Source organism: Myodes glareolus, chromosome 7, assembly GCF_982192425.1.
Source record: "Myodes glareolus chromosome 7, mMyoGla1.1, whole genome shotgun sequence".
Taxonomy (NCBI): domain Eukaryota; kingdom Metazoa; phylum Chordata; class Mammalia; order Rodentia; family Cricetidae; genus Myodes; species Myodes glareolus.
In genome coordinates, this window is record NC_142032.1 from 54,912,004 (window position 1) to 54,932,243 (window position 20,240).

The following is a 20,240-nucleotide window of genomic DNA, read 5'->3' on the forward strand; positions in this document are numbered from 1 at the left end:
CCCCTGGGCCCCAGTCAGACCCAGACCCCAGCACTCAGACAAGTGTGGCTGAATCAGACAGCTTTATTAAGAGGCTTCTGAAAGAGAGGGCAGGATACGCTGAGGGGAAGGACAACCCCGCGCTGGTCAGGCTGGAACAAGCAGTTGGCTTCCGAGACCTCTCTTAGAGTTGGGAGCGAGGTCCCACAGGCCCAGGTGGGTCTGAGGGTAGAGCAGATAGGTCAGAGGGAGTTGAGGACTTCCGAAAGCCCCTGGCCCCTCCCTAGCTTCACCACCCCACTGCACAGAGGTGGGCAACAGCAGGTTGAGCGGGTGTTACAGGCCAGGTTAGTGTAGGGCAGCCACTCCACACGGGGCCAGGCCCTGCTTACCAGTCCCATTCAGGGTGGGCTTCAGGAGCCTCAGGCTGGAAGGCAGAGGACAGTGAGAGCCGCCCCAGGGCTGTGGGGGAGGGGTAGGCTGGCCTGGGGAGGGTGGGGTCTGCTGGAGGGAAACATGGGCACATACCTACTGGGAAGTAATGGGGCAGGCGCTCTCGGTAAATGCCCTCGTCCTTCTCGAGGAACACACAGATGATAAGCCGATCCACCTGTGCCAGGGACTGCTCAGCCTGGGTAGGGTCTCAACTGACCCCTCAGTCCTAGTACTGTGTGCTCCCTAAACCCACCTACCCTGGCAGGGTCTCAACTGCCTACTATGGGTGTACTGTCTGCAGGGGTTTGAGAATTAACAGTGCCCACCCATAACATAAAGAATTCAGGTGGGGTGGCAAGGTCGCCCCTTCCCGTTGGTGTCCCACAGAAGGAGTGGGCCTGTGGAGGGCAGGTATCTACTGGGCACAGCAGTCCAGAACTAAGTGCCCCTGCTCCCGCCTCGCTGCCAACCATTCTCTCACCTTGTCCTTGTGCTGCTCCAGCCACTCCCGCAGCGCAGCCAGCACTACCTCAGCTGCCGCCTCATTGGGGTACCCTGAGGGTGGGGTCTGGTGAGTCCAGATCTGTCCCTTCCCTGCCCACCTCAGTGAGGGGGACCCTCACTGCCCATGCTAGGCTTTGCTTTTTCAGACTTACCAAACACGCCTGTGGAGATGCATGGGAAAGCCTGGGGAAGGGAGGGCAAGGCAACATGGGGACTTGGTCACTAGGTGCCTCCCCGGCAACGCCCCCACCCATGACTCTTACCACCGAGCGCAGCCGGTGCTCCAGTAACAGGTCCAGGCTGCTCAAGTAGCAGCTGCGCAGCTCGGCCGCCTGGCTGGCACTGGGTTGGCCCACAGCGATGGGCCCCACTGTGTGGATGACGTCTAGGGAAGGGTGAACTTCAGTCAGACAGCCTAGGTTTTCCCTGCCCTCTTAGCAGAAGGATCCCACCCTTGCAGTACATGCTTATGCCTGACCAATCTGTACGCCACTGCTAAGTGGCGGAAGACTAACCCAGCCCCCTCGCTCTCCTGTCCGCTGCAGCTCCAGCCGCTTTCCACCTACTCTCTGGGTATCAGAGGGGCCAGGCCCTTACACTTAAAAGTTAAGGCACATTTAGTTGGGCGGTGGTGGCGAACGCCTTTAATCCCAGCACTCTGAGGCAGAAGCAGGCAGATCTCTGTGAGTTCGAGGTCACTCTGGTCTACAGAGTGAGTTCCAGGACAGCCAGAGATACACAGAAAAACCCTGTCTCAAAAAACTTCAAAAAAGGGCTGGAGAGATGGCTCAGCGGCTAAGAGCACTGATTGCTCTTCCAAAGGTCCTGAGTTCAATTCCCAGCAACCACATGGTGGCTCACAACCATCTGTAATGAGGTCTGGTGCCCTCTTCTGGCCTTCAGGCATACACAGAGACAAGACATTGTATACATAATAAATAAATATTTAAAAAAAAACTTAAAAAAAAAAAGAAAAGAAATTTAAGACACACTCACACTTGGCCGGCAGCCTATAGCCGCAGGTGATCTTGGCTTTGCCGGTCTCACAGTTCTGCAGGGTGCGGCACTCATCCGTGAGCAGGGGTCCCGCAGCCCGGTGGATGCAACCGTCCACTGTGGGGAACCAAGAAAAATGAGCAGTTGGGTTCCTCTCATCCCTGACGGATCAAGCATGACACCCCAATCCCGAGAAACTCCAAGGCTATCTATTCCTTGGCCCACCCGTCATGACAATGTTCTCCAAGGCCTCTGGCTGCTCTTGTCACCCCTTTCACATCTAGGGAAACTGAGGTTCTAAGGAGCAGCAGCCGGCCCTGGAGTGAAAAGGCACGGGGCGACCGGCAGGGGGCGCGCCTGCCTCACTCTCTTGATTGTCTGTCCAGAAAGCACCCCCCTGAGGTCACCTGTCATCTCTGATCTAAGAATCATGTGGGATCCTGAATCCCACCTTTTGACAAGGTCTGCCAAACTTTGGGCCTCATTTAATCCCATCTGAGGAACCGAGGCCACCTAGTTCCAAAAGGCAGATCCAATCCGGGGCCTGAGCCTGGCTTTTCCAGCTGCTTCTCATTGGACCAGGTCTCACAGGTGTCTCTAGACTCTCAAACCCTTGTGAGGCAACTAGTATCCTGCTTAACTGAGGTCAGGCTTGGGCTTGTTTATCCAAGGGAAGCTCTTGGGGTTCTCTGTAACCCAGGGGACCCAGGCCCAGATAAACAACTCTCAATGCTTCGATATCCCAGAGACAGCAGAGGCCCAGAGGAAACTCTTCTACTGATTCAGCCAGGCACCATATAGCTTTGCCCAAGCACGCTGGGGCAAGTACTGGTTTGCCCCTGCTTGCCATAAATTTTCTCCTGTTTTACCATCATCTCAACTGCAAAATGGGGACAGTGGCCCCTGAGATGGCAGGGCTGATGAAACCCAGGCTTACTCCCAAGGAGCTCTGCTGCCTGGCGCCTGGCTACGCTAGCATCAGGCAAAAAAAAAAAAACATTCTGGCTCCATTTTTACAGATTCCTAATATGAGACCCTTGCTCCTTCCCCCATCCCTCTAACTTCTTGGTACAGATCTGGGGACACCAAATGAACACCACCCTCTTTCTTCTATTTTCTCTTGGGCCCTAAGGGGCCCAATTAAACCTAATTTTCAGCTTTCCTCAGAGCTGGCACTGGGTGGTTTTTCTCGGGTTGGGGGAGCCTGGGAGTGGCAAGGGCAGTGCCTTTCAGCCCCTTGCCCTCCTCTGCAGAGCCCGAGCTGAGAGTCCCTGCCCCAGAGAGCCTGTGTGCAGCCTGGAGTTCACAGGCATCACAATGTTCTGGGTGGGATGCCACAGAGGACCCAGCACAGTGCATGACAGCAGCGAAGGGAGCTGAGCGGCCTGAGGGATTCTGGCCACATCACTCCACTTCTTTGGTTCTAATAGTCGTGCCCGCCTCATAGGATGTTGGAAAAACCAATTTTGGGGGGTGGGGTAGTGCTGGAGATGGAGCCCAGGGCACACTAGCCACTGCTGAGCTACACCTCTACACCTCAACACTAAGTAAGTTGACCCCTTTTTTTCTTTTTCTTATTTTTTTGGGGGGGGGGCGGTTCAGAGACAGGGTTTCTCTTTGTAGCCCTGGATGTCCTGGTACTCACTCTGTTGACCAGGTTGGCCTCGAACTCAGAGATCCAGCTTTTTCTGCCTCCCAGTGCTGGAATTAAAGGCATGTGCCACCACCGTCTGGTTCTGTTTCCTATTTTATTTGTTGTGCTTTGTTTTTTCTTTTCCCCACAGTACATCATGGAGTTGAAGCTGGCCTCAGCTTTGCTAGGTGCTGAGGATGACCTTTAACTCCTGACCTTCCTGCCTCCACTCTGACTGCTGGGATTAAAGGTGTGTGCCACCACACCAACAATTCTTGTTACTCAGTTAAACTGTGTTGGGCTTGAGCGGAAACAAAGTGACTTAGCCCTTATTATAATATGACAGCATCAGGCTCACAGCATGCATGGGGAGTCCGCGGAGTCTGAGTGAGCACAGGGATCTGTACAGATAGTACTACTGGAGCCCAAAGGCCCTGCCTGTCAGTCTCACCCTCCTGGCACCCCACTATCTGCTACTTCAGTGTGAAGCCTCCTGCAGGTGACCTTAATTGGCTACAGGTCACTGGAAGCACTGCTGGGGAGCACTGCTGGGGAGCACTGTGTTTTAGCGACTTTACAGCTCCTGCTGGCGCAGGACAGGTCTGTAGTCTGGCCTTGGGGGCTGACTTGGGAGTGTGAGGGCACAGGGGGTGGGGGGACTGGCTCAGGAGCCGCCTACCAGCTTTTAGGGCTTAGACCACATGACTGTGACACTCTGAGTGCCTAGGGTAATGGTTCCCCAAAAGCAAAGATGAGGGACAGACCCTGACCACATCTGTGCTATTTCCCCCAAACAGACTGGTCCCGGACTCAAAGTCTCACTACCTGGTCCCTATCGCCCACGCCATCCCTCCCACATGTCAGCCTTCTTGACAGCCCACAGCAGTTTGCTCTTCACCTGGGCAGAGGGTGGTGGCTTGTGCCTTTAATCCCAACACTTGGGAAGCAGAGGCCAGTTAGAATAATGATAGAATGCTGTTTCAACAGACAAATATCAACAACAAACACCTAGGCCGATAGCTCAGTTCCCAGGTCAGCAGACAGCCTAGGTCTTCCCTGGCCATCCTGTGTCCACTTCCTGCCTACTAGGTCCAAGATGAATATTCCTTCATTGTGGTGGAGCCAGTCTGCCTCCCCTGCTCCCCACTGGACCTCCTTGCAGTAAGCATCACAGGGTGCTGAGCCAGTCCCATTGGTTGTCTTGTTGAGTCTCACCCCCTCCCCCGCTCAGGAGGTGCTACCAACCCCTTCTTATAGAAGAAACTGAGGCATAAATAGCAAAACCTGACTCAAGTCACACACTGGGCACTGGGCACAGAAGGTTCAGGGGCTCTCCTGGACCACAAAGTAGCTGTAGCTGCCTTTGCCACCCCAAAGCCCCCTACTTTCGGTGGGCAGGCCAGCATTTGCCTGCTTCTCCCAAACCCTTCCTGTCTCTACCCTGGCAGTGTGGCACCTATCCTCTCCCTGAATCAGCACATCGCCCAGCAGAGTGTCTGCCCCGGGGACTCTCATCTCTCTGGACTGTTCAGCTCACCCACCAAGGCTTTCTTAGGGACACCAGCTCTTCCCTGTCCACTCTGAGTTCTCCTGTTCTAGGCCTTTCTTCTGCTGCTGTCCTCTCTACACTGCACTTCAGCCCCTACCCCTTCTGTCTAGTCAGTTCCCCAAAGGCCATCCTCTGGGTAACTTCAGCTTGGGACCTTCAGAAGATGCCTCCCTTCCTGTCCCCACACAATTCTCTCTAGCAAGGACGGGGAGCAGAGCAGGGCTGGTAGGAGCTGTCCCGTGCCAGGGGCAGGGGCTGGAGAAGGAAGGACAGACTGGTCAGGGGCTAAAGCCAAGGCAGGCTGCAGTGGGACCACTCCAGTGTGGCACTGAGGACTGTTGGCTGCTATTTAGGGTGCTGTAATATTCATGAAGGGGAGATTAGATATTTAAATTTATTCAGCAATAAATGTGTCTCAGTGGGGGAGCATTCCTCATGCTAAACAAACAAGTGAGCAGGGGCTAATTAATTATTTACAGGAACAAGAGGAGTCAGTGGCCTAGGGGACACAGAGGGCAGCTCTGCCCCTGCCAAAGGGTCAGATAGTCCCATCCCTTCTGCCACTCTAGAGCTGACCCCTTTACATTCTCTTCCGGGATTTCTCTTTCCAGAAATTTAAACCAAAGATTGCTGATAGCTTTGGGCTAGTTATTCAACCTCTCTGAATCTCAGAGCCTAGGTGTCCAAAGACTTGTAGGAACATTGACTTAGGCTGGGGGTAGCCAGCAGGTGGGCAACCAAAAGCCAAGGGAGTCAACAACTTTCCAAGGTGTCACGGCTGGAAGTGGAGCAGAAACCAAGAACCCTATGACTAGGCTCTGTTGTAAAAGAAGTGGAGGCAAAGGTTCAGAGAGGCATAAGCCACTTTCTCAGAGTCACAGAGCAAGAGAGGATTCTGGGAGCTCTCACCCCTGCCCTGCCCATCCTGGGCTCCTGTGGACTCCCCATCAAAAGGGGAGAAGGGAGAGCCTGGAATGGGGGCCCACTTGGTAGTGACAGTAAATCCAGCCTGAGAGACACAAGCAAGGAGTTTTCCAAAGCCACGTCCCCTTCCCTGGCTTTTCCACTGTGTTTCCAGGGTAGAGTCTCCTCTCTGTGCCTCAGTTTCCTCAGCTGTCAGCACAGCTCTCCTTGCTTGGCGTGGGAGGAGGCAGCACCGGCACCTTTCTTTGTTAATCACACTGTCAGTGTTTGTAGGCGGGTGGCCCAGGTTCCGCTGTAGACCTCAAGGGGAGAAGCCTCCTTGCCAGGACAGTACCTTCTGCCTAGATCAGGCCTTTGGGGCAGCAGCTCTAGCCTAGACAGGAGCTGTGAAGGGGTGGGGCCCTCTGTCCAAGAAGGCACAGGGGACCTATCCCCATCTGGACATCCAGTCTTGCTTGGGCTCTGGCCTGGGGACAGCTCACAGCAGACACACCTTGGTGCGGCATAGATCCTGTGTGCTGACCGTTTTCCACTACCTTCTCAGGAGGAAAGCCTGGCTGAGCAGATGTAGAACCCAGTCTGCAAGAACTCTAAGGCAGATTTCTAAGCTGCTGACCTTTGGACTCCTATCCTCAAGAGGTCTATGGAGATCACTGGGGCCTTGAGCCCTTCTCTCCTGACTTGCCCCCACACTTTCTCCTTCCTTCTGGATAGACTTTGGAGACCAAGACCCTGATTTTGCCCAGTAAGAACCCACAGTGCTTGTCCTGTCTGGTCCTTCATTCTACAGACAGCCCCACACCAGTCTGAGCTCCAGAAGGGGCGTGGTGGGCCCAGGGAAGGACACATAGTCCAGTCTCCTGAGATTGCATCCTGGAGGTGCCTAGCGGGTGGGCGCCCTGGGGAGAAGACGGATGGACGACATCACTACGATGTGATCTGAAATTCATTACGGGGTGAGATCAGCTCCTTAAATGGGGATTTGAAAACATTAGGGCTTCATTATGTACACAGCCACGGTGCCTCATTCATCATGCAAAATCACTCGCGTTATTAAAGCTCCGTGGCAGCCGTGCGCAGGGCCTGGTGGCATCTTGCCTGTTGGAGGCAGGGCACGAGAGCAGTGGCCATGTGGCCAGGGCCAGAGTTGCTGAAGCACTGATTCCCACACTCTCAGGAATCAGGAAAGGCCAGCTGCTAGGTAGGATAGGGAGCCTCAGTTTCCCCAACTGCAAAATGGCCTCGTTGCAGATGGTGTCCTCTGGTACTCAGGAGGAGCTTCCAGATAACCTATGAACACCCAGAATGCTTGGCTTCCTAGGGCACTGTCCTTCCAATGATGGTCAGGAAGGAGCAGCTGGTGACCCAGGGCCTCCGCTTGATTAAGGAAGGACCTGCCACACTCTGTTCACCAAACCTCTGTGGCTCCTGCCAGTCCACAATATGAAAACTTAAACTCTGACAGAGCAGGTCAGGACTCTGTGGGCCCTGGAAAGCTACACACTGTGCCCCCACAGTAAACAGGCTGTTTACTGCCCATGGAACAGGGCTGCCATGGGCCAGTCTTGAGTGTCACAGTGCCAGGGAAGAGACAGCAGTGCTGACGCGAGAAGATGGAACAGGACAGGAGGTGGGAAGGGGTGGGAACATGCCTGTTGGGTGACCCAAAATGTCCCTGGAGCATGGGACACTGTAGGGGAGCCCGGGGTAATAGAATCTACAGGAAGGGACTAAAGAGGAGAGCTGCAGTTCGTAAACCCAAGGCAGGAGTGCAGGAGTGCAGGACTGCAGCTCTGGGGGCTAAGGTGTGTAGGGATCACCCTAACATAGTGACAGTGGACCTATCTGAGCGAGCCCAAGAGTGCATCCCAACCGCTTTTGCTGTACCTCCTGCGACTTCTCGGTGCCGAGGCTGCAGCCCTGCTCCTGCAGACAGCTCCAGGCTCAACCCCCTGTGTCTACCAAGCTTCTTGGCTCTTGGGAGCCCTCAGGCTAGCTGCTGCTTCTAAGTCCTGCAGGTGGCCAAAGAGGGGCAGGACCTCGCACAAGGACCTTGCACACCCCGGCTGCCAGCGCACCCAAGGCAGCCCACAGGCTATGAAGGTCACATTATCCCCTGAGTCAGACCACCATTCATCAGGGCAGCAGCTTTCCCAGAGGCCATGGAAGCAATCACAGATAGGCAGCAGTGATGGCAGCTAGCAGCTCGGAAAGAGTCTACAGGAAGGCCACTCTGGGGTCGATGCTCAGAGGCCTTGTTAATCTCTGCAGGGACAAAGGCGAGTGAGGAGGCCGGTGAGAGGAAGAGCGAGCTGAGGAAAGAGCGGTAGAAAGGATGGTGAGCAAGACAGAGGTTAGAAAGGGACAGAGCTCCAAAAAGAAAGAGAGGAGCCGCTGAGAAGAGGGTTCCGCTGAGGGCTGGGTGCTGTGTGAGGGAACAGAGGACCCGGCTGCAGTCACAAGTACCAGGCCGTGGATGAGAACGCAGCCGGCCATTGACAAGTCTGCACCCAGCACGTGCTGTTCGCCTTGTGCCTGCCCCTTAAGTGGTCTGATGGTGTGCATGGGGCAAGCAGAGCTGTTGTTGTTGTTGCTGCTGTTGTTGGAGACAGGGTTTCTCCGTATGACAGCCCTAGCTGTCCTTGAACTAGCCTGTAGACCAGGCTGGCCTCGAAATCACAGAGATTCGCTCGTCTCTGCCTCCCGAGTGCCGGGATTAAAGGCGTGCGCCACCACTGCCTGGTGGCAAACACATTATCTTGAATAATCATTAAGGGCAACAGAATATCAAGCATGGCTGAAAACAGTGCTGACATAAGGCGGCCCCTCTAACCCTAGACTGGGGAGTGTGCCCACCAGCAGAGACCTCGCTCGGGTAGGAAGTCAGGGCAGAGGAGCAGCAGCAGGTGCAAAGGCCCCTGCCAGGGGCTGGCTGTAAGGGATGCTCCACCATCCTGGCCTCTCCCAGCGTGTGGTGCTGGGATTTGATTGTCTGGACCACGCAGTGCAGGTGGCTTCAGAGCTGAAGCATGGACAGATGGGTAGAAGAAGCCCCTGGTTCCTGAAGTTTTGTGTGGAAGGCCCAGGCAGAGTGTGGAGGGCGAGGGGCAAGGACTTCCTCCTTCCTCCTACTCTGTCTTGCCCTCCTGCCTGGGACCTGCCAGACCCCTACCATTGGCTCCTAGAGCTGGCCCTTAGGGGTGCTGGCTGACTGAGGGCAGAGATGGCGGCTATGCCGGCAGAGGAGGCGGCCCTGAATTAATCTGTCACTAAGACTTGGCCATGGCAGGCACAGTCATGATTTAGATGAATAATTGAAACGCTCTGATACATTTATTATCCCTTTAGTGCAAAAGTGGCAGAGAAAGACGAGGGGTAATTGAAAAAGAACGCACAAATCTCCCCGAGAAAGCCGGCTCCTCATCGCCAAGCAAACATCTCAGAGCTAATAAACAGTTGGGGCACTTGGGCCTTGTTGATCCTCTTCCTGATTTAGGACCCGCCTCCCTCCTTACCATACAATAGGAGAGTGTTTGAGACATTTTTTATTGAGCCAATAACTGGCTTTCCACAGGGAGGAAGGCGGAGGCCCTGGAGAAGAGAGGGCCTGGTGGTCACCAGCTTCTCCAGGAGACTACACTGTCCTCGGCCATCAGCTCATCTTCCCTGGCCTCTCTCCATCCTGCTAGCCTGCTAAACTCCTGTTCAACCTTCAAGGCCCAAGTCCAGCATCCCCAGCTTGAGAAGCCTATTTCTAAATTGAGTCACTTGATGTCAGAGCAAAGTCCCAAGTCCCAGCAGACAATGGGTACCCACAGATCTGTCTGTCCCTCAGCCCAGGGCAGACACATACACACATGGGGAGCCGAGTGTCTACAGAAGCCACCGTGAGTGTCCTGGGCCCTGACCCTCACAGGAAAGACATTCTGGTGGCAGAGGGAGTAGAACACAGTAAGGTACAGACATGTTCCCAGGGCCCAGAGCTAGGGACAAACAGTCGTCCGGCAGGATGCTTGGCTGGGTGTCTCCTGGCCGGTGGCTGATCCTAAACTTCAGGCCCCCATGGGAGGTTCTAGAGTTTTCCTGGGGTCAGGGCTCATGATGGTGTAACAGATGTGTTGTATGTGAAGGAGAGGGGGCATGTCCAGGTACCTGGCTCAATCCATTTCAACTTCAGATGCCAGGCCCCACCAGTCCCGCTTCCTCCCTCCACAGCCCTGCACCTCCATCTGTTCCATGCTTATTAGCAGAGTGACAGCCCCAGCTGCAGATTCCCCATAAATCTTGGATGCATTGTGATGAAAGGTTGTACTCCAGACCTGTTTCCTTCAGGGTCACTGCCCACCCATCTTCTCATCAGCAGGCCTCCCTGCACCCCTGAGGCTGAAAAGGGAGCCAGAGCACCCCACGGTCTAGGACCGGCACTAGGATGGTACAAGCCATCCCTGTGCCCAGCCTGTTTCTGCAGGCTGCCCATGGGGAGAGTCCCTCCTTCACGGGGAAGGCTGCCCTGACAGACCCACATCCCGTGACTCTAGAGTCAGAGCCAGGATAGTTAGGGTGGGCCCCGCGGAGGAAATGGCTCTCAGAGAAAGGCTTGTGAGAGAGAAGAGAGCAGACACTTGGTATCCTCAGGAAAAGCACTCCCTGTGGAAGGAGCAGTCAGTACAGTACTGGTCCTGTCCAAAGCCCTGAGGTCAGAGTGTGGCTCTGCATGGTGGGGAAGGCCTAGAAGGTAGAAGGGAGTCTGAGGGGTGGCTGGGGCCATAGCTGCGATTCTGGAGGAGGGGAGGGTGGTGAGCAGGACGAGCGAGCAGGACGAGCGTGACGAGCTGACAGGCCCGTGTGTTTTCCTCATCTTTTACCTTTCCCAGGTGGACTGCCAAAACTCCAGCTTTCCCAAGGCTTCCCATACTCGTGTGGCTTCTCCGGCCTCCTGGCTGGAATCTGAAGCCTCTGGTCAGCCGAGGTTCCTCAATGCCCCCGTCCCCCATCTTTAGGTCTTGATCTGTCTGTTTCCTCCACCCAGCTCTCCTGACCAGTGTAGGCCCTATCTTCCTTCCCCAAATCTCTCTGATGCCCAAGCTAAGCAGGTGTTTCCGGCTGAGCCTTGATGTGTCTAGGACCCCTCCCCCCACTACCCTGTCATGACTGGCACTCTCCTATACCTGGAGCTTAGATGGGCAGACATCGGGCCCGATTCCCAAGCAAGATCTGTTGGAGTCCAGTTCACAGTCCTATCTGCCATAGGTGCTGAGTACTGGATGGTGAGCGAATGGGTGCGGGATGGGTGCTGTGGTGGGACACTGTGGATGGGGCACGGGGTCACCAACCATAGAGGACACTGGTCCTATCAAAGGGCAGGCTTGGGAAGAGGTCTCCAAAATCCTACCTATGGGCACTCAATCGCCATCCTGGGAAGCAGTGACCTCCATGGGGACAGCTGGAGGAGAGTCGGGAGGGAGGGAAAGCATCTCCAGCCACAAACAGCCCCCTGCATCCTGGCTGGTCACCGACAGCTCTTAGCGCTGTGCTTATTTATTCCTGACCTTCGCTGCCCCTTTTATTTTTCCCCCTTTTAAAACCTGGCCTGGGCCCCGCCACCGCTGCCGTAAACACGGCCCCCGGGATTTATCCGACGGCGCATTAACCCCTGGCCCCTGGCTCACCAATCATTCTGCCGCTGTGCAGACAGCGGCTGCCCAGCAGCTGGGGGCTGAGGTGCTGCTGGTGGGAGACTAGTCGAGGTAGATGTGGGCCACCAGGATGCCCCTCTAGAGGCACCTGCTGCACTGGCCTGCATGCCTGATGGGTCGGTCACCCTGTTCTCCGCTAGAGCGGCTTCAGCATCATGACAGATGTTACAACGGCACACAGGTATCTTCTGCATCCCCTGTCACTCACCCATTCCCCACCTGGTGCTTCAAAACTTGCCCTGGGCAGGCCTGAGATACTGCCTGGCAGGGATACCTGGGAGTTTTCAGTGCAGAAATGGGTAATTTGCAGAGATGGTATTCCCACTCTTGAGAGTGGAGAAACTGAGGACAATTAGCAAGGAGCTTCCAAAGGCCAAGCTGGTGTCAGGCAGAATGAGACTTTGTCTACCATCCCACAGCCCCCCTTTTACAAACCAGGAGGCTTGAGTTCAGATGGTGTCCCCCAACAAAATAGCCAGGCCTCCAGCTTTATCACTGGGCACACCGGGGGCCCTGACTGAAACAGCAGAGTCCAGAAGGACGAAACAGGAGACACATTCCCCACCCCGACCCGTCCCAGACTCAGAAGGTCTGTGTACTTACCCCCTCCACCTCCGAGCAGGGAGTTGTTGGCTGCAAGACAGAGAGAGACAGAAGCAGGTAAGTATGGGAGGGGTTGAGGAAGGGTCTGTATGGGGCAGGGGGACAATCAGGGAGCCTGTGTCCTGAGACTGTGGACATAGGGGTTCCCAGCCCTTTGGGCAAGAGCCAATGATGAGGGTTTGGGGAGTTCCCAAAAGACATGGGCTTGTAGGGGACCAGGAAGTGGGACCCCAGGAAGGCCACCAAGGCCTCCTGATAACCCAGAAGTAGCCGTGCACAGGGTTCAGGCATCTTCAGGTCCGAGGACAGCTAGCAGGAATCAGTGCCCTCTTTCCAGTGGGAATCGCAGGATCCAGTTCAAGTTGTCAGGCTCAACGGCAAATGCCTTTACTCACTGAGCCATCTTGATGCCTCACCCCTTAAAGACAGTTCCCTGTATTTCAGACAGGCTTCAACTTTCACTATGTAGCAAAGGACGGTTTGCGGTTGGGATCCTCCAGCTTCCACCTGCCATGCCGGGGTGCCCTGTGTCCTGCCATGCTGGGGTGCCCTGTGTTCTGCCTGTTCTCTTTTGCCCCACACTGTTTCCCAAGGCCCAGAAGTGCCCAGCCCTCATCACAGCTATGCAGAGGCCGGGGCTGTTGTGGAATATTATTTTTACGTGACAAAGGCGTGCTACATTTGTTTCACTTGCCTGCCTGAGGACCCTGATTGGTCTATTAAAAAGCTGAATGACCAATAGCTGAACGGCAGGAGAAAGGATAGATGGGGTGGGCAGACAAAATAAACAGGAGAACTCTAGGCTCAAAAAGGAGGAGGAGGAACAAGAGAAGGAGGAGAGAACAAGGACACACCCAGGGCAAGACGCCAACCAAATGACAGCCAACACAGAGAAGCAGTGAAAGTAAGATCTACAGAAATAAGAAAGGTGAGGGCTGGAGAAATGGCTCAGAGGTTAAGAGCACTGCCTGCTCTTCCAGAGGACCCAGGTTCAATTCCCAGCACCCACATGGCAGCTCACAACTGTCTGAAAATCCAGTTCCAGGCGATCTGACACCTTCACACCAGTGCACATAAAATAAAGATAAATAAATCTTTAAAAAATTAAAAAAAAGAAAAGAAATAAGAAAGGTGAAAAGTCCAGAGGCAAAGGTAAGTAAAGAAAAGCAGGTTAATTTAAGTTAAAAGAGCTAGCCAGAAACATGCCCAAGATAGGCCAAGCATTCAAAACTAATAAGTCTCTGTGTCATGACTTGGGGACTGACTGGTGGCCCAAAAGAAAAAAGCCTGGTACACAGGACAGCATGGTCCCTATCCTCATGACTCACAATCTACCTAGTAACACACATGGAGGCCATGAAAAAGAAACAGCACATGGGACATGATAACTCCACACCTTTAACCCCAGTCCTTGGGAGGCAAAGGCAGATGGGTCTCTGAGTCTGAGGCCAGCCTGGTCTACACAGGGAGTTCTAGGACAGTGAGAACTATGTAGAGAGACTGACCCTGTCTCAAGAAACAAGAGGACAGGGTTACATGCTGCTAGGGAGTTAGCAGGAGACCAGCAGCTAGGAAGCACCTGATAGAGGAGAGCCACAGCCATGCAGTGGGCCATGTCAGAGGCCTGAGCACCAGCCAGCACCTGGTGAGTGGTGACATCTGATTCCAGGCCTCAATCTCCCATGTAAAATAGGAAGAACACCCCTGCTGGGGTGAAGGTCATGAGAAAGGAGTCAGCTCTCCTTTAGCCTATAGCCTTGCTATAGGAGGGTTCCCTGCTAACTGCCTGTCCTGGAGGGGACCCCCTCAGGCAGAGAGCGTGGGCCTGACAGCCACATGGCTGCCACTTTCTATGTAAGCCATACCATCTTGCTGTGCCCAGCTGGCTGCCACTCCTGTCTTACCATGTGGCTGGTGTATAGGTAAGCGAGATTGGCAGCCCCACTGCCAGAATGCCAGGGCTGTGAGGGTCAGTGCCCCTTTGGCCACAAGGCTTACATCCATAAAGTCCCAGTGCCAACTAGACAAAGAGCTAGGGGAGGCCTCTGGTTGCTGCCAGGGGACCTGGGGAGCAGATGCCTGACTCCCAGGCTGGGCCTTCAGCTCCTTGAAGGGCTGAATCTTACCCCACCTTTCAGGGCTTTCTGCTTTAGGGTTAGGGGTCAGACTGTGGCCCAGGGCTTTGTGCAGAAACCATGGATGCTGTTAAGTGGTGTTGGGTGGCTCGCAGCGGCTGCTCTCCCAGACCTGACAGCTCTTCGCTTGGGGAATAATTAATTCCACAGCCTGAAAACCCAGGGCTGCAAGTTGCCACGTTACTTTTGAGATTAATACAAGCAGCTAATTAAGATGGAGAAGCGAGGCGCTGCCGGGCGCTCCTAGAACCAAGCGGGGACCATGGGGACGGCGAAGGAACCAGCTGAGCATGGAGGCAAGGTAGCTGGAGACTGGAGAGCCAAGGGCAAGAGCTGAGGTCAGCCACCAAAGACCCAAGGAGGAAGGGACGGGGTGCAGAGGTCCCATTCTGGTTCCCAGAAGCTCTCCGGGACACGGTTCGATGGAAGGATCTGCTCCTTAGCAAGAGACAGACTGCCGATTTCTCAAATGACCCCACTTAGCATCACAGCAGAGCCACCAGGGAGAGGCTCCTGCTCCCATTTTACAGAGAAGAAACTGAGTTCAGAGAGCAGAGAGAGAGACTGAGGCTGGGGCAGGGTGGGAGCTGGGGTTAGAGTTCATTTCCAGGGCTCGTGCATGCAGGAAGCCCTGAGTTAGATCTCCGGCCCTGGATATATCAGATGTGGTAGCTGCTGCCTGTTCACACTCTGAGAGGTGGAGGCAGGAGGATCAGAAGGTCAAGGTCATCTACTACAGAAACAACCTTGGGGCTATAGGAGACCTTGGCTCAAAAATAAATAAAAGCTAAATCTGGGTCTCTCTCTTTCTGAACTCTAAGGCAGGCCACCAAGAGGGGTGGTTATGTGACCTCTACCTCCCACCCCAGGTCATGAGCACTCTGGAGGCTCCATTACCTCAGCCTCAATCACTCCATGCCCAGCAGGCTTGGCTGCACACATGAGGGGCTGTGCCCCTAGTAGTCCTGTATGGGAACCAGCAGCCGAGCACGAGGCGCCTCAGGTGGGCCCAGGCCCGACTCCAGCCCCCTGAGCCCCTGGGGCAGCGCTGGCGGTTGTCGGAAGCTGCCCTCCACGGCCCTTCCCACCTCCCCCCATCACCTCTCTCTTAATTAACACCGGCTGCAAACAAGCTGGCTCCTGCTCAAAGAGGGCACAGTGCCAAATGGGTTGGCAGGGAGCCTTGCTGGGGCAGGAGAGGAGGGGTGGGGACCTGGACTGGACGCAATAGACCCCAGGCAGAGAGAATGTCAACCCCACCTGCCTGGCACTCCAAACCCCCATTCTGTGTGGTCTTGTCCCTGGGGAGAGGCAAATGGGAAGAATGACTGATGTCCACCCAGCCAGGGCCCGAGAGAGGAATGGGCCTGGGACAGGCCCTGGGTACCTTCTTAGCCTGGGCACAGGATCTGTGATCAGCCAACCTACCCAGAAAAGTTTTTTTTTTTTGTTGTTGTTGTTTTTGTTTTGTTTTGTTTTGTTTTTTTGTAAGACAGGGTCTCACATAGCCTAGGCTGGTCACAAATTTACTATATAGTTAAAGATGACCTTGGGATCCTCTTGTCTGGAGTTCGGGGATTACAGGCATGAACCACTATGCTTAGAATATTCCATGCTAGAGGAGGAATCCAGGGCTTTGTGCATGTCAGGGAGCATTTTGCCAACTGAATGACACCCTTAGACCTCTGTTTCTTAGATAAACGGGGTCTCACAATGTTGTCCAGTCTGCCAGAACTCTTGATATCAGGCAGTCCTGCTTCAGACACCCGACAGTTGGGAATACAGGCACATGCCACAATATCCAACTTTTATTTTATTTATTTGTTTGATTATTTATTTTGTGTAGCCATGACTGTCCTGGAACTCACTCTGTAGCCCAGGCTGGCCTCAAACTCAGAGATCTGCCTGCCTCTGCCTTCCAAACCCTGGGATTAAGGGTGTGTGCCACCATGCCCAGCCTAAGCATCCAGGGTCTTTGAAATGCAGGAGGGGCTGAAGCTGGCCCCAGCTCTGGTGGCATGCAAGCTCTGGCTCAGAGGGTACAGTCTCAGGTCAGCGCGTACACATTAGGTTGTGAGGACACGCCTGGTCCTCTGCACGCCCTGGAGTGCCGCTCATCAGCACCGCAGCAGCTGAGGTGCACCCTCACCGGGGGCGTGGCCCTGTGACCGTGAAGTGCCCCCTCAGGTCACTCACTGCCAAGTCCTTCGACCACCAAAAGCTGAGATTTGGGAGTGCCTCACTCCAGGCCTCCCAGGTGTTTTCTGCCCTGTTTGCCACTCCTGCTGACGCCCCCAGCTCATGTGCCCTGCCACCTCCCTTCTACCTTCTCAGGCCCTGACCCCTACTCTGTGCCATCCCTAGGGTGGCAGAATAGGGACTCCTCAGTTTGTGCCCGGCTCTTGGCAGGTGGCCATTGCCCAATGAGATGAAGAGGGCCAGCCACTAAAGATCAGAGGACAAAGGCGACACCTTACCCTGCTTCGCTTTCTACAAGGAACTATTTGTTTAGAGGCTCTCACTTAGCCCAGGCTAGCCTTGAACTCATGTGTAGAATGACCTTGAATTCTTGCTAGGCGCTTGGATTACAGGCAAAGAGCCACCATGTCTAGCTTTAGGAAACGTTTTTTAAATGTTATAATATTAATATATTTCTGTGGAAAAAGTTTTTTATGTGTGGTGATATTTTGCTTGCGTTTTTTTTTTTAATTTAACTTTATTTTATGTGTATTGGTGTGAAGGTGTCAGATCCCCTGGAACTGGATCTTCAGACAGTTGTGAGCTGCCATGTGGGTGCTGAGAATTGAACCTGGGTCCTCTGGAAGAGCAGTCAGTGCTCTTTACCGCTGAGCCATCTCTCTAGCCCCCCACCCTTTTTTTGTTTTTTTGTTTTGCTTTTTGTTTTTTGGGGGGTTTTTTTTGCTTGCGTTTTAACAAATAAAGCTTGCCTGAAGATCAGAGAAGCCGGGCAGCCAAGCACTAGAGTTCTTACCATTATGAAATCCTCAGACTGAATGGGGTATCCTGTCTCTAGAGTTCTCAAACTGAATGCCTTGGCTCCTGTCTCCTCCTCCCTAGTGTTGGGATTAAAGGTGTGAGCCAATGGGCAACAGGCTCTGCTTCCCTTTGAGACTGGATCAATCTAGTGTAGCCCAGGGTGGCCTGGACCTCCCAGAGCTCCAGCTGCCTTTGCCTCCTGAGTGCTGGGATTAAAGGTGTGCTGTGCGCCTCCAATGCCCAGCCTCTGTGGCTAACTAGTGGCACATCTGATCCTCAGGCAAGCTTTATTTGTTACAGCACAAATATCACCACATTTATGGGAGGGAGGGGACCAAGGCACAGAGCTCACATGGCAGCTGTGAGCTGGGCTGGACCAGGTACATAGAGCACTCACCTCTCTGGGGAGACACTGCCACCATTTCCCAGAGGGGAGGCCCCTGAGTCACGGGGACAATCTCTTCACAGTGTAAATAGAACCAGTTCTCTTTCACCGCAGCTTCCCAATTAAGCCCTTCCCAAGGCTGGGAGTATGACTCAGACAGAAGTCAGCTTGCCTTGCAAGAAGGTCACAGGTTCCATCCCCAGCACCACCAAAGAGAATAAAAAAAGCTACCCCCAACCTCTCACTGCCATGGAACCTACTAGAAAGGAGCTCCCCTCCTTTGAGCTCAGGATAATGGGCCCTAAGCAAGGCCTGAAGGCCAAGAACCCCATAAACACATGACTCCCCTCTGTCAGCGGCTCCCTCAGCCACACTCCAGGTGTGGCTCCCTCAGCCACACTCCAGGTGCGTTCCGGGTGCCCGCCCCGCCCACCCGCTCCTCCAGGTAGGAGGAGCCTACTCTTCAGGTAGGCAGCCTTCTGAACACTGTCACTGGCTGTTGCCACATCAACAGCTTCCAGCACAGAGCTCTGGGGCAGAGCAGGTGTCTAGGGACTTTTGTTTTCAGCATCGGGAACTGACTCTTGGGCGTCCTGTCTGCTAGCCAAGTGCTCTCCTGCTGAACCCCACCCCAGCTCCTTGCTGTTGTTGTTTTGTTTTTAGACAAGGTTTCACCGTGTCCTGTCCTCCAGGCTGGTTTTTTTTTTTTTATTTCTTTACTATGTATACAATATCCTGTCTGTGTGTATGTCTGCAGGCCAGAAGAGGGCACCAGACCTCGTTACAGATGGTTGTGAGCCACCATGTGGTTGCCGGGAATTGAACTCAGGACCTTTGGAAGAGCGGGCAATGCTCTTAACCACTGAGCCATCTCTCCAGCCCCCCCAGGCTGGTTTTGAACACACTCTGTATCCCAGGTTGGCCTGGTACTTTTGATCCCCCTGCCTCAGCTTCCTGAGTGCTGGGATTACAGGTGTGCCACCAGGCCTAACCTTAGTGATGATTATTGAAAGAACTGAATGGTTAGAAACTACCCGCCCAAGTCGCTCAGCTCACTATGTGGGTTGCATGTGGACAAGACCTGGGTCTGCCCAACTCCCCAGGCGGGGTTCCCCACCAGCCACCCAGTAGGAAGCTTGAGAGTAGGGAATGGTGTTGCAGTAAGTACTGGTCTGAGGCCAGTGGCCAAGGGACCTTCTGGCTTTCCCTGACAGGGACTATGTCCTTCATGCCTGGGAGGAGGAGGGTGGCCCTCTGGGGGAGACAGGAGAGGGGGATGCAGAGAGGAGAGTCAGTTCCCAGTGACCCGAGGAAAGCGCTGAGCAGGTGCCTGGACCAGGAAGAGGCTGGCCAGGCAGGCACAGCGGTGACTTTGAAGCTGGCACAGCCCCTGCACATGCCCCAGGAGGCTACTCCTCCATGTGTTTGCCTCAGAGCCCGTACACCTTGTCCTGGCATCCTGGCTTCACCTGCCTGGGGCAGCTGGGATCTGGGCACTGCTCCCCTCCAAGCTTTAAGCCCTCACTGGTTCTATTTTCTCCTTCCTCCCGAGGGAGTCAGACCTTAGCGTTGGCAAAGACACTCTCTACCACTACGGTGTGTCAAGCACTGGGATGAGGGTGGACTCAGCAGGCACAAAGCTCACTATCTTTGGGATGACAGTCAAAGTTACAGAGGCATAAACTTGAAGCAGAATTAGTTAGCACCAGAGGTCTTGAAGGCAATCAGAGGGAAGGCAGAGGAGGGCTGGCAAGTTGTCTCTCACATGTGCAAAGACCCTGCTGACTGAGGAAGCTGACCTGGAGAAGCACATAGCAGGCAAAGGTTGCACAACAGGATGGTTGTGCAAAGGCCCAGAGGCAGAAGCCTAGCTTGGAGGTATAGCATAGAACCAGTCCTGCAGGGGAGAGAAAGGGAGGGGACAGAAGGCCAGGGGCCTTTGGAGCTGGCCAGCCTGAAGGTACGCCTCTGGGGGCTGCACTGTCAGATAACAAGACGATGCTGAGGTCAGTCTGCCCACAGAGGCTTGTCCCCTTCCTGAAGTGTCCCCCAGGCTTGTCAGGGGCAAGGCTGCCACCTACAAGGAGGGCTCTGTGGGGGCTTTGTCCCCCTGCTGCGCAGACTGACAGCTGGGCCCACGGAGCTTAGGGGGCAGGCTCTGTTCCAGGGGAGTCGCTGTTACCTCCCCCCGCTCCCACAGGCCGGTGGTGGGGATTCGTGTTCCGAGAGGCAACTCTTTAAAACATGTTTTAGATTAGAAACACCCACAGATGGAATGAGATGTAAAATGAGCTGAATTCTGAAGATAAAACAAGGGGCTTCAAAGGCTTCAAGCTGGGCGAGCAGTCACCATGTTGAACAAGTTCTGTCCCCTCAGGCCAAGGTCACTGTCCTCCAAGGTGTG

At 54.4% G+C, this 20,240-nt stretch overlaps 1 protein-coding gene across 2 annotated transcripts in view; it reads right to left on the bottom strand.

The window, feature by feature from the left end:
* Positions 1–43: 43 nt before the first annotated feature.
* Macrod1 (mono-ADP ribosylhydrolase 1) overlaps positions 44–20,240 on the bottom strand; it is a 141,018-nt gene continuing 120,821 nt past the window's right edge. The window contains exons 4-11 of one of the 2 annotated variants that reach the window (XM_087908158.1): positions 12,320–12,349; positions 1,915–2,031; positions 1,182–1,303; positions 1,071–1,101; positions 896–969; positions 508–589; positions 372–406; positions 44–201 (exon numbers count right to left, since the gene is read on the bottom strand). In XM_087908158.1, coding sequence (XP_087764284.1) covers positions 402–406; positions 508–589; positions 896–969; positions 1,071–1,101; positions 1,182–1,303; positions 1,915–2,031; positions 12,320–12,349 — 461 coding nt within the window. In that variant the 3' untranslated portion in view covers positions 44–201; positions 372–401. The remainder of the gene's footprint in view (positions 202–371; positions 407–507; positions 590–895; positions 970–1,070; positions 1,102–1,181; positions 1,304–1,914; positions 2,032–12,319; positions 12,350–20,240) is intronic. The other variant, XM_087908157.1, reaches the window with a different exon arrangement.